This window comes from Lissotriton helveticus, chromosome 6 (genome assembly GCF_964261635.1).
Source record: "Lissotriton helveticus chromosome 6, aLisHel1.1, whole genome shotgun sequence".
NCBI classification, from domain to species: Eukaryota; Metazoa; Chordata; class Amphibia; order Caudata; family Salamandridae; genus Lissotriton; species Lissotriton helveticus.
The window spans coordinates 1,122,417,706-1,122,432,337 of NC_136067.1; the positions used below are offsets into that span (position 1 = coordinate 1,122,417,706).

A 14,632-nucleotide genomic window follows, 5' to 3' on the forward strand; every position below is an offset into this window, starting at 1 on the left:
TGAAAACAGCTTTCGATGTCATCCCACGTGTTAAACTCTGGGAGGTCCTCATGGACATGGGGTTCCCTAGTTATCTGTTGCAGTTTATTATTAAACTCCATGAAGGAAATTATGCAAGGAATCGATGGGGGACTCAGGGCCAATTGACCAGGAGGGTTCCAGTCAGTAGAGGGGTGCGGCAGGGATGTGTGATGGCCCCGACTTTGTTTTCCCTCTTTATAAATGGGGTGGTGGACCATTTGAGGGAGGACCCAGCGGATGCCCCTGTCCTTGCCGGGGAGAAAACCCCCACACTCCTCTTTGCTGACGATACCCTCCTGATGTCCAAAACCCCCAAGGGCCTGCAAAAACTGCTTGATCGTTTTAATGTCTTTTGCAAAGACCGTGGGTTAACGGTGAACACTGCGAAAACGAAGCTGATGGTTATGTCTGCCAAAAGAAACTATAGGAAGGCTTTGCTCTCTTTGAATGGGTCCCCTCTAGAGGTAGTGGATGAATTTGATTATCTTGGGGTTAGGTTCAGTAACAACATGAGCTGGGATTCCCATTTGTGTAAAATGGTTTTAAATCTCAAAAGGGTATCTGGTGCAATATTAAAGAATCAGCGACTTTCAATTAGTAGACCAATAGCCCCTGCCCTGGCAGTTTATGAGGGGAAAGCATTAGCCTCTGCTGTCTACGGATCCGAATTATGGGGCGCCGAGAACACCAAGGCATTGGTAGTGGCAGAGAACAAGTTTATGAGAGATATAGTCTTGCTCCCTCTCTCGACCCCCCTGAAACCATTATTTCTTGACATGGGCAAAAGATCGATCTCTGAAATAGTTCAACTCCGATCATTGCTATTCTGGATGCGCCTTAAAAGGACCCCGGAAGTAGCAAAATATGCTCTAGTGTTGGACGAGCTAATTAGTTTGAATGTTCCAAACAAAATAAAATGGCTAAATAATTTAAAGAAGCTTGTGGTATCCATAGGCCTGAGTGGCTCCTGGGCCTTCCAATCCCCCCCGCCTAAACAAACAGTAAAAAAATTATATTGGGAGTGGGTAGAGGCCAAGGTTTTGCACAACCCAAATTGGGGTTCACTAACGAACACATTTTTTTAACATAAGCTCCTTGTAAAGCTAGAGCCATTTCTGGATTACATTCAGACCCCTCGTGACAGAACCTTGTTTTTGAAATTAAGATATGGCATCCTTCCTCTCAAAAGTTTTATGGAGGGGTGGAAGGGTAGGAGGGAAGTTGACTTAAAATCTCCAGCCTGCCCATGCCTGGAAGAATCTCTAGGCCACTTTTTCTTTGCATGTAAAGCATACAAGCAGGCTAGAGTTAAATGGTTGAAGCCAGTCTGTAGAGTGCTAGGAGTTAGGGACCATAGATCAGCTCTCCGCATTATTTTAACCAACACTACCTCTATGTTTATTATCTGCGGGGTTGTTAAATTCTTGGCCAGTGCCTGGATTATTCTGTCAAAATTGTTGTCCCATCCCTGTACAGATCATCTTTTAGTCTGAATTTTAATTACGATATTTTCCCCCCAGCTCTTAATTGTTTGTATTAATTGTTTGTATTGATGTCATGTTTTTAGGAGGAATTGTAATACTCAATAAACTTTTCTATGTACTATTTATGTTTGTACTTTTATGATACATGTATCGAATAAAGTATTACAACAACAAAAGAAAATGAATCTCCTACTGTCTTTGTTAGAGAACACAATGTAAAACCCTTTCCTACAGTATTTGATTTGACTCTGGCTCTGCATTAACAATGTTTCTTTCAGGTGTGACCAATGAAACTACTTCCTAAGCAGGCTACAAAACTGCTGGCTAATCAAATGCCTGTAAAAAAGAAAATCACCTAAGGGCCTGAATCAAATCCCTAGGGATCTTACTGGCTGCAAGCTGAGCACTGAGTATACCTCTTTAGCACTCAATATTGCAGTTAGCGAAGCAGAGCAGTCCAAGTCCTACTCAGGAAGGTGATGTTGATTAAAAATTCAGAACTCCACAAGGTACACAATAAAAGAACAAATCAACTTCCAAGCGATGTTTGCACTTTTAAAATGAAAAAGTAATTTTCATTACTTTTTATATTGACGCACAGCTAAATACTAAGCATGAAATGACAAAGATGCACAATGAAAACCAGATCTTTCAAGTGGTATTGATAAACAATGTAAATTCCTTCATTTGGTGTTTGTAACAGAGCTATCAATATAAATTCCTTTCCAGTTGTTTTTCTTACAGAGTTCACAATGTCAACCCCCTTTGCTCAGCATTTGACACAAGGTTGATGTCAACTATTTCTCTATATCTGCTGTTCTTAACTTTTTGACTTTTTTGGACCCCTCATTATTGGAAACCGGGGACCCCCACTGAGGCATTATTGGAACCTGGGGACCCTGGCCTAGCAATTTCAATAATTTGAACTTAAAAACAATACATAAAATACCACAAAAAAAAATATACCAAATAAATGATTAAATATTGAGATATTACGTTTCATACACAAGAAAATATAGAAAAAGGTTCTCAGATTTTCCATTTTGCTCCTGTATTCATATATACATTATCAATTTTAAGAAATTATTTTTAAATTATGTAATTTCGAAATACAGTCACACATTCCCTGAGTAGATCTCGCCGAGTCCCAGGGGTCCATGGACCACAGGTTAAGGACCACTACTCTATAGATTATGAGCAATGTAGCTAAAACAACAGCTGCCTAATGAAGTGCCAGTAAAGAAGTTCAACAAAAGGGCAGAGACAACCCAACTCTCTTTATACTGATTTTTAGGTCTCGACTAGGTAGAGACATACTGTTTTCAGGATATGGATTAATGAGGGCAAACAATAAATATAGGCACAATCAGTACTATATTTTACAGCTGTCCAGCCAGACAGGTGTTTTAATATATAATTGCATAAATATACACAAAATTCAGCAAGAAACAAATAAAGTGGGACACAAGCCTGTATCCAACTTAGTGGGAAGGACGTACAACATGAAACAAAAAGGCTGAGGCAGAGTAAACTGTTTGCATGAGACACATTTTGATAGGACAAACAAATTATAGTGGAGACACAATCACACATAATAAGTATTAAATCAATAGGTGTATATGGCGTAATGGTGTATCCACTATAATTTGTTTGTCCCACCAAAATGTGTCTCATACAAACAATTTACTCTGCCTGAGCCTTTATGTTTCAAGTTGTACGTCCTTCCCACTAAGTTGGATACAGGCTTGTGTCCCTCTTTATTTGCTTCTTGCTGAATTTTGTGTATATTTAAGCTACTATATATTAAAAACACCTGTCTGGCTTGACAGCTGTAAAACATAGTACTGATTGGGTCTATATTTATTGTTTGCTCTCATTAATCTTCGTCTAGTGACCACTGTCTTAAAAAATTAATTGATTACCCATGGTCCCTGACCACCCTTATTTGGGTTCCCTTGTTCTTCATAACACATGTATTCAGGTTATGGGCATAAAGCCCACTTTCCACCCATCTTATTGGCACCTGTCCCTGTCTTTTGTAAATGGTGGCTTTTGATTGGTCAATAGGTTTAGTAGTCCCTCCTTAGTACTGCCTTGTCTCTTCTTGCAACCTCCCATGAGGACACCCCTTGTTACATGTGTTGTTACTCAATATGTTTATGCGCACTATTTTCTTAAGGGGCTTTAGGAAGGACACACACTTGGCCCTAAGCAAGGCAGGCAGTGGTTACTTGACTCACTAGATTTATATGAGACCGTCAATAAATTTTCCCTCATCAGTTCAACACAGAACACAACTTATTCTGGGATTTATAAAAACATTTTTTGTCACATTTCAAAGCTACTAATTGCATACATAGACATAGCTATTTGAATGTACTTGTGGTACTGTCTTGCATGGAATGCATTATGGGTAGGGTGGATTTACCATATCTTCTGCAGGACGCAGTACCATATGTGACCTTTTGGCCACATATGGTACTGCACCCTCCAACAAGTCTAAGTAAAAAAACATGGACATTTATAATGCCAAAAACTCCAACTTTGCAGGGTGCAGTTCTATATGTGGCTAAATTGGTCACACATGGTACTGCACCCTGCAACACGGCTAGGTAAAAAACATTGCCATTTATAATGTCAATAGTTCTAACTCCAACAAATGTGAGACCAATTGCATTTCCAATGCAATAGGTCTTGCATTTGTTTAAGTTAGAGCTGTTGACTTTTAAAGTAACAATGGTTTTTACTTTGGCTTTTTATACCATTGGCAATAGTGCTTTGCAGATATAATAACTTCACTGCAAATAAAAAACCCAAAAGTAAAACGCATTGTTATTTTCAACGCCAACAGCTCTAAGTTTAACAAATGTGTGATCTATTCCATTGTAAATGCATGTTAAGTTTTTTAATTGGGACTTCATGAGCTCCCTGGAACACAGATAAAGGTGTATATAGCCCAACCAATAACCGACACCATGCATTTGCATGACAAAATGCTTTCTGCTGTAACTCTTACCTTGGCCAGATGAGAGTTCACCCATTTTGTGAAGGTTCTCTTTTGCACAGCTTCTTGCTCATCTGCAAAACAAGAACAACACATCTAATTACGCACTGGATGCAGTCAGTGAATACTATAATACAGAGGGTGAGCTGTCAGCGGCACACTGCATAGTTAAGGTCCTGCAGGATAAGACATACCAAGAATGTTCTTTGTGAATAACACAAATTAGGAGTTTTGGCTAGGAACTGTCCTAGAAACATATGCTTGTGCCATTTTCCTTCAATTATTAAGTGAAACAACATTACTTATTGATTCAAACACCCTTCTTTTCACACAAAATTTCTAAAGTTGCACATGAGAAAATAGAATACAGTAACACAGATCAACTGGATGTGATCAAAGTCTGCGAGGGTACCTGCTCACATGCCACAATGCAAGTCGACCATGCATCACCTATGTAGGTGAGTGTGTGAGTGACAGTAGTGAATGGTTGGTTGGGTAAATGAGTGGATGCGTGTGCCTCACTAGCAAGACCAGAACTCCTATGGGCTTTTATACCCTAGCTGGAAGTAAAAACAAAATCTATAATTAATGATGGCCAACCATATTTACTACGATAACAAATGAACCTTTTATTTTCCTCACAGCCACATCTCTACATACCCCTAGGGTATTTTGTTATACTTTCCTTGTGTTCTGAAACACTGTTCAACTTTACTTTCAAAATTGAGCTAGAAATGCTGTTTTTCCTCTAGTAGCCAAAAGGTGTTTTGATTACAGTATCCTTTCCTGTTGAAGACCCTCAATATCTCCAAAAAGGACGGAATAGCTGTCAGCATGTGGATTGGGTGGATGAAATATTAGCCAAAGAGTTAAGTAATCTAGATCAACTGGTGATTGCTTGTTGATTAGTTGAATATTTTGGTAGTGTTTTGGTGATGGTTGTGTTTGCGTATCAGCAGTTGTACTAATGCTACAAATTTGTAAAAAAAAAATATTGTAAAAAAATATATATATATATAAGAAAGAATGAGTCTTCTCCCCTGGGATTATTCAGGTTACCCTTCTCTTTTAGACTTTTAAAAGCACTTAAACTCTGTATTTGAGGGGAGTCTGCAGAAAAAACAGCTGAGCATAAAAGTGCTGCTTTCTGCACTGCGAGTGCAATACTTACTGAATGCGCACCAACCCACTTTTTTATCTGCTTCTGACTGGGAGACCTTAAAGGACTGATTTGATGTGGCATCATCATACCCTAGATGTCATAAACCATACCCTCAAGTTCACGTCAGCGTCATCCCAACACATACTGGGATTAACTCATTTCCACCAGAGGAGCTCCCAACTATCCCTCCAGGCATTCACCTTACATTTTCTGTCTGCCTTTGAGGAACCTATTTCTTTAAAAAGGTATCCAACTGTGGACCTGAGTCTGGAGGCTTATCAAACAGAATCGATTGGTATGCCAGTCAGCGAGGATCTTCTCTGGTTTTGGTCTTTGCTGCTTTTGCATGGCATCTTTGAGTACTTGTTAGGCTCTTCAATTAGTTTGCCATATATCAAATCAAAATGTAAAAAATATTCCCCTTTTCAGGTCTGTTCTTTTGTCTCCTCTGGCGCATGCAGCCCTAACTGATCCCATGGAATAGGCAGTATGTGAACCTGAATGAATGAGTGTGACACAATACTCAATGGCTTGTCCATGGGCTATTTAGGTCTTGGCTAGACAGATTGACGTTGTCTCTTCAAGACATGTTGTATACACTTTATGGGCTTCAGCCCACCCATAAGTTTTCTATTTGCTGGCTCCATTGTCACTCTCCTAATCTTTCTCCCCATTTGTCCATGGCATACATGTGTCATGCCACTTGCTGTCTTTAGCCCTTCCAGAGAGCAGGAGCCAATTACTATATCAATCCACTGGTCACCATTTTACCATTTGATTTGGAACTTTTTTGTTTGTTTTATGCTCTCAACATGAGCGATTGTGCTTTCAGATGCTCTGAGCTCCAACAGCCCTGTAAATCTTGCATGCCTTTCTTTTATCAGCACAGTGCCCACTTCCATGTTTTACCATTGTAGCCACATCAAGAGACTGTGTGCCTTTTTTATCATCCAGGAGCCTGCCTGCACTTGCTTCATGGCTGCCATGCTTCATGTTTCAGCATGGGTGCTGCTTCTGGGGGTCACATGCCTAACATTTATCTACATGCCACATCCTTGCACCCGATTCGTGGCTGCTGTGCTTCACGTTTTAGCATAACGACTGCTTCAGGAGGCTGCATGCCTTTTATTTTATCAGCACAGCGCCCGCTTGTTGTAATGTATGTGCTAATCATTTTGTCAAACATAAACTGCCTGATAGTTTATTATATATTTATATGTTTATCACAATCTACATTAAAAAAGCACAAAGCAACATTACATATGCAAGAAGCAACATGTAAAAGCGACAGCTGAGTACAACCACCCCACAGCTGGTCATCTGCACTGTAAGGACTTCAGTATGTGAAGCCTTTGTTTAGTTTTCTCACACTGTAAGATTCACTGCTTTTATATTTCATAACACTGTGCAGAAATCTGCACATCCGGCCAAGACAGGATAGGCACATCCGTCCTCCAACACAGTATGAATGCACAATCAATTTAAAGCACCACAACAATCAATGTACCAGGGTATACCTCCAAAAGCCTAACACTCTCGGGGGCCCATTAGGATGGCGGGCGGATTGCCCCCGCCAGGCCCATCCTAACCAGAATGACCCCCACCATATTAGCATGGCTGGGGGTCCGCGGCAGACGGAAAGATCATCCACCGCTTTTCCGCCACGGTCGCCTTGCGACCGGGGTGGAAAAGGTTTAATATGGTGGCGGTGTCTATCAGACACCGCCAGCCATATTAGTATGGGCTGCAACAGATGCCTTTCCGTGGCGGCATCACCACCACGGAGAGGCAGGCGGTCTTCACTTCGGGGCCCCCTGCGGGCCCCCGGAGTGAAGGGGAGGTGGGGGTGCACATGGGGGGGGTACCTGTGGTACCCCCCAGCATTTGCATACACAAAGCAGCAGGCACCGCACGGTGCCTGCGCTTTGTGTATGCAAATGCATATATGCATTTTTAGCATTGTGGGGGGCGGTGCTGAGAGCACCGCCCACCACAATGTTAAAAATGCAGGATGCGCCCGCCACTGTGCCGGGCACATCCTAATATCCCCCACGGGACCCCCGCCCATATGGCGGGCGGTCCCAAGTATCGTGAGGATGGCGGGCGGGCAAAGTCCGCCCGCCATCCTAATGGCCCCCTCAGTTTATCTATGGTTTGTGCTTGAGTTACAAGGGAAATGACGAAAGGAGTAGAAATCCCTATGCACCAGCACTCCCCCAAACAGCATTAACCAGATCTCAAAGAAGCTACAGTTAGACTTGGGTCAAAAACTTCATTCAGGGTGCCAGGTCTGGGTCTCAAATGTATCATTTTTATGAAGATTTAGATTACAGCAATTGTGACGAGTTATCACCAACTTTATAATGGATTTGTGTTCAGTCCTTCAAGGTACAGTGTAATAGTAATAACAGCAACAACAATTTCCAGGCATGCTGCACAGCAGCAGTGCTTCTGTACAACATGGCTAAAAAACTTTGACAAAGCCAATACCTGTAGTAGGCGAGACTTATTGGCTTGTCATACTGCACTTACTGGCTTCCAGTAGCGTGCCTGCTTGATGAGGAGGAGGAGTTAAATGTCTGAGCTGCTGTCAACGCTGAGGCCTGGACTTACATTTGCCTGAGGAAGGCTCTAAGGAAACTATCACCTACCGTAAAACTACCAGTGACTAGGCAACAAGGCCTAGAAGGTCAACTCTGGTACAAATAAACAGCTGGACAACCACTACAGCTCAATATGCCATTGTTTATGGTTCATGCAACTCCTGTAATAGAAAACTGAATGTTTCAGCTGAGGACCATTATCTGGAAATGGGGCCACAGAACAATACCCAAACAACATAGTAGGGCCGAGTGAGCAGGGACAACCAGGGCTAGGATCCTCCGTTAGTTTGTGCGTCTTTTGTTAACACGGCTATGCCGGATTTCTTAATTAGAGCATGAAATGCAGCTCCAGGGTCAGCCCTGCTCAAGATGTTTGCTTCAAGATGCATACATGTGTAGCAGGCCTTTTTGTAGTACTGAGCTTTGGCGATGGTGCAGTTATCGGAGCTAAACTCTCCTTGTTTATAATGTTGTTCACCATCATTGCTACCAAGTGAGGAGAGATTCCATCTTGTCCCTACCCTTTGCAAGCTGCTCTGGCGACAAAATAAAGCTTCCATCCCAAATCTATTCAAAGCTAGAATAGCTAGAAAAGTTAATTTGTTACTACAGCAATAAGTACAACCTGGAATTCACATTAAATGTCAATTTGTCTTTATTTGTAAAGCGTTCACACATCAAAGTCAGCATCCTCCTGTGTGACTACCCACCTTCTTCGTGATGCTTATGCAAATTTACTACTCATGAAGGAGAAACAATACTTTTGCCAAAAATCTTAAATCTGGTTCCTCACAGCTGAGATTGGCCACTCAGATCTCCCAATATTTCCTGATGGTCCGTAAAGAAAAAAAACAAGAAGAAACAACTGAACTAATGTGTGAATGAAGTGTGAGTTGGTGATTAAGAATAATGCCTAACGTTTTAACTGATGGGGAGGGAGTGGGGGGGCACCCAAGGATGGTGGCCAGAAAAGAGGTGACCAAGGATTGCCGATTCCGCCCGTCAAAACCAGCTCCGTTTTTTCCGGATTTAGTTTAAGATGGTTCGTATTCATCCATTCACGGATGAATAGCATCACGGACTGGAAGCCGGTTTGACCTGGCGAGGTCGGGGACAAATCAAAAATAAGTTGGAGGTCGTCGGCATAATTATACACCGCGACCTCCATGTGCTGCAACGCAAAGATAAGAGGGAAAATGTATAAATTAAAAAGTAGAGGGGAAAGGGAAGAGCCCTGGGGAACCCCACAAGTGATTCTCCGAGAAGGAGCAGCGAATTCTGCCAGGTGGACAGCCTGGGAGCGATCAGACAGGAAGGACTCCAGCCAGGCCAAGGGGGAGCCCTCGATGCCCGCCGACTTGACACGGCGCAAAAGAATGGAATGGTCCACCGTGTCAAAGGCGGCGGACAGATCTAATAAGACGAGGGCCTGAGGCGCGCCGGAGTCCAATCCCTCCCTGAGTCGGTCCAGGACTGAAATGACCACCTTCTCTGTGGAATGGCGGGGGCGAAAGCCTGCTTGGCAGGAGGCGAGATACTTGCTGCCCTCGATGAAGGAGCTTAAGACCTGAGTAAGATGGGACTCAGCAATCTTCCCTAGAAAAGGAAGGAGGGAAATTGGCCGATAATTGGCCGGGGCACTGGGGTCTGCCCCGGGTTTTTTTAGAATGGGAATGATCGTAGCAGCCTTAAAGGAAAAGGGGACAATGCCCTGTTCAAATGAATTGTTTAATAGGGTAAGGGCGGGAGAGGGACAATCTAGGAAAATCTGACTTAATATACGTGCTGGGCAGGTGTCAGCGGGGGAGCCAGATTTCACCCGTCTGAGAAGAGGGGGAAGTGAGTCCAGAGTCAGAGGGGGAATGTGGGCTAAAGACTGGCTATTGGTGGGAATGGGACCCTCACAAAAAGAGGGTGAGGGAGGAGGGATATTAGCCTTAATGGTAGCCACTAAGTGGAGTGGAGTGGTGTAGAGTAGAGTGGTGCACAGTTGAGTAGAGTGCAATGGCATAGAGTGGGTTACAGTAAAGTGGACTAGTGTAGAGTGCATTGGCGTGGGGTGTTGCAGATTATAGTGGCGTAGATTACAGCATCTTAGAATTTAGTGGCATACCTTGCAGTGCCATAGAACTCAGCAGCATAGATTAGAGTGGTGCATGGTAGAGTGCAGTGGCATTCAGTGCAGTGGTGCAGAGTGTTAAATCTAAAATAAATCTAAATCAGGTATTTGTAAAGCGCAAACTACTCACCCCTATGGGTCTCAAGGCGCTGGGGGACATCGGGGAGATTAAGTGAGCTATTACCCAGAGTCACATGGTGCTAAACTGAATGCTGTGGGCGATCAAACCATGAGCCTTGCCCTCTGGAGTCAGCCGCCCGGGCAGCTGCACCACACTTCTCCCTTATGTTGTAAAGAGCAGTGGAATAGAGTGCAATGGTGTAGAGTGGCTAAGAGTTGAGTGGCAGAGTTGAGTGGCATAGAATAGAGTGGTGCAGAGTAGAGTGCAGTGGTATAGGGTGGCATAGAGTAGAGTGGCGTGGAGTAGAGTAGTGCAGAGTAGAGTACAGTGCAATGGCCTAGAGTGGGTTACAGTGGAGTGGAGTGGTGTAGAGGAGAGTGGACTGGTGTAACGTGTTGCACAGTATAGTGGTATTGAGTGTAGTGACAGAGTTCAGTGGCATACAATGCAGTGTCCTAGAATGCAGGACCATAGATTAGAGTGGTGCATAGTAGAGTGCAGTGGTGTAGACTGCAGTGGTGCAGAGTAGGGTGATGCAGAGTAGAGTAGTGCAGAGTAGAATAGTACAGAGTGCAGGGGCATAGAATACAGGGGCATAGAGTGCAGTGATGAAGAGTTGAGTCGCGTAGAGTGGCATTGAGTGCAGTGGCATAGAGTGGCGTAAAGTGCAATGTCATAAAGTGGTGCAGAGGCTTAGAGTTGAGTGGAGTAGAGTGCAGTGGTGTAGAGTGGAGTGGAGTGCTGCAGTGGTGTAAAGTGCAATAGTGTAGAGTAGATTGGCGGAGAGTGTGGTGTTAAAGAGTAGAGTGTTGTGCGGTGCAGTGGCATAAAGTAGAGCGGCAGAAAGCAGTGGCTTCTATACAGTGTGCAGAGTAGAGTGCAATGACGTAGAGTGCATTGACGGAGAGGGCATTGGTGTAGAGTGCAGTAGTGTAGAATGCAGTTGTGTAGAGTAGAGCGGCATAGAGTGTAGTGGCATAGAGTACAGTGGTGCAGAGTGAAGAGTAGATTGCTTCCGAGTAGAGTGAGGTGGCCTACAGTGGAGTGGTAAAGAGTAGAGTGCATTGGCATAGACTTCTTTGGCATAGAGTGCATTGGCGTAGAATGAAGTGTTGCAGAGTGGCATAGAATGGAGTGATGTAGAGTGGATTTGAGCAGAGTAGAGTGCAATAGCTTGGATGGAGTGGTTATAGTGCAGTGGCAAAGAGTGCTATTGTGTAGAGTAGAGTGGCATAGACATAGAGTACAGTGGAGCAGAGTAGAGAGGTGTAGAGTGCAATAGCGAAGAGCGCAGGTGCGTAGAGTGAAGTGGTGTGGAGTAGAATACAGTGACGTGGAGTGGTGCAGAATAGAGTGGAGTGGCGTAAAGTGAAATATGCATGGTGTGGTAGCATCCTTTCATTACAGACATCTTCAATTGAAATCACCATTATATTTGCACAAACATACAGTTTCACTGGTAAAAGTATACAGCGCACAAACAATAACGTGTGGAAACTTCATCACATAGTGTATTGATTTGTTTTGATTGTTTTAAAATATTTGTTTCCACCACACTTCAGAATTAACAAATAATGTGCTTCGGGTGGGTTTTTCTAATTCTGAAATAACTGCACAGTTTATTAACCCCTTCGGCGCTGATGACGAGCTGAGCTCGTCATCAGTTGCGCCGCTCGCACGCTGATGACGAGCTGAGCTCGTCATGTAACGCGGCTTTTCGAAAAAAGGCGCGTAGCGCAAAAATAGCCGCAGCGCGCATGCGGTTAAGAGACTTTACATTTTGTTGTGTGCTAGAAAAAAAAAACATAGTACAGCCTTCTTCAAGCATTCCCGGGAGCCAACATGACTGTCACATAAATCTTCTCACTTTAAAGTCAGAGAAAGAAAAGTAAACACCGAGCTCCCTGGAAGAGAGAGCCTGACATTGGAGCTCTGTCTTTCAATGCGCAGCAAATGGGAAAAGATAAGAACAAGTTGTAAAAGCCTGTTTACAGAAATCGAGCACTGATGGACAAATACAGTAAATCTTGGCAGGGAAAGGGACGATCTCGAGCTGGAAAGCCTAAAACAAACAGAGCCAGCAAACACAAAGCAAGCAAATGTGAGTTACAAACCACAAAGCCAATGGTAAACAAAGGGAAGGAAGAATGCATTCCTGGGAAAGCTTTCCGAATGTCCCCAAGAAGGTATTGCCTAACAAGGTAAACTGATGCTCCCACAAAATGGTCGCTTGGCACAGCATATCAGCAGCAAAAAAATCTTAGTATGACCAGCCATTGAATAAATACTGGAAAAGTCAAACTTCGCCATTAATGTAGCCAACATTTATCCCCATATAAAAAGCCTAAAATCGTCAGCGGCATTATGTCACAAGTACCCACACTGCACAAATTTGACAAATCTGTGATCAGTAAACTTTTGTCTCTTCAGAACTTAGAATTAAAAAAGATAAACATGTCTTGTACCACGACATCTGAGGCATGCCCTCTTACATATTCGAATGCATATATCCTTCCGCACTCGTATAGCTAATAAAAACACCTGGGATTAAACGCTGCCACGCTATCCTGTTGGGCTACCAACACTTATACAGAAAACGTGGGCTTAAAAGCCAGTTATCATCAGGTGAGCATCATTCTCAACATCAAACAGGCCCTCGCGGCGCGGGCTGAACGACTTACCCCGAAGATACTGAACAAACGCAGTCACCAAATTTAAAGACGACATCGGTTTGCGGCTAAGTTCTTTATAACGAGTTATTGAAGCCATTGTTATTGAACTGTTCAGTAAAGCAGGGGGTCCGTTGTCTTCTCCGACCTGGCTGCTCCCGTTATGCTCTTCTGCACCTCAGACCATACATTATTCGACCGACGCTACTGAGATCAAAGCGATGCGTATTCTTGTCCTTGTTGTCACCGGAAGCAGGCCGGGCTTCGCGGAGCCGAAATGTCAGTCTGCCTTCCATCATTCCATCTCGGTTCTTTCCGGGAGAACGGTCGAACTTCCCAGGCACGAGCCATCCTGGAGGAAACCCGTGATGCCAGAGCCGGGATAATTGACTTAGGGCCAGGGACAGCCCGATAATTTCCGTGCGCTGCAAACGAGGCCTGGACAAGTAGATTTTCATATTTTCAAGAGTTGCCTTCCAGCGACACTTGTTTGTGACTTTGTGAAAGATGGCAAAAATACGTGTTCACAATGCATTGAGAGATAAGCACAGCAGGTCGTGCTGTCTTTTACCATTAAATACTCTGGGCCAAATATAATATTTTTTTCAGGCAAAACAGAGCAGCTACTAGAGCTGGTGTGAAATGGAGAGAGCAGGGCAGCGCCATATTTACTAAAAAACAAATGGCGCTGCTTCTGCTGTCATACCATGAGCTGGCACAGTAGCTTGCTTGGCACAGTGTAAAGGTGCCTATATGAGCCTAGCATACGCTTTGTTCGTGAAGAAATACTGTGCTCCAACATAGGGGCATATTTAATCTGACATGTTAGCTGCGTTGCATCAAAGGAAGAGCGTCATATCTGCCAGGATGTGATGCTTCTAATGCCATCCCTTGCCCCGGCACAGACTCTTGCTGCCTATTACCAAGCATACAACTTTGCACCATCGTGCAAAGGTGTCTGACTGAGCTTAGCGAAGATTTTATACTAGAAGGATAGCCTTTCAGTGCAGAAGACTAGGCTCAGGCATAGTTTGAAACATTTCCAATGTTGTATGCATGCTGTGCAATACAGAAACCATGAATACAATAGAATAATTTGGAGAAAAGAACAGTGCTCTCTAATTTTGCAACAGCCCCGAAGAGGCATACATTTTTTGGTGCAAAGCCATGTTTACAAATATTAGAGAAGTGTGGCTCAATGGTTAGAGCGGCAGACCCTGATGCAGTAGTCTGGCCGGGACCAGGGTTCAATTCCCGCCTCGGCGGGTCTCGGGCTCAATTTCCTCGGACCTGATAATTCTCGCTTCGGTGCCTATTCTAATCATGAGTCCCACTCTGCACCTCTGGGCAATAGCTTGCTTAATCTCTGCAACGGCCCCAACAACGCTGAGGATGCCTGACTTCACCTTGGGGGTGCCCAGGAGTGGGCTCCTCACAGGGAAATGGTAT

At 43.8% G+C, this 14,632-nt stretch overlaps 1 protein-coding gene across 1 annotated transcript in view; it reads right to left on the minus strand.

Moving 5' to 3' along the window:
* The window catches only part of SYNE1 (spectrin repeat containing nuclear envelope protein 1), a 2,361,447-nt gene that overhangs the window by 2,072,199 nt on the left and 274,616 nt on the right, over positions 1–14,632 (minus strand). The window contains exon 3 of the mRNA XM_078648775.1: positions 4,522–4,583. Coding sequence (XP_078504901.1) covers positions 4,522–4,583 — 62 coding nt within the window. The remainder of the gene's footprint in view (positions 1–4,521; positions 4,584–14,632) is intronic.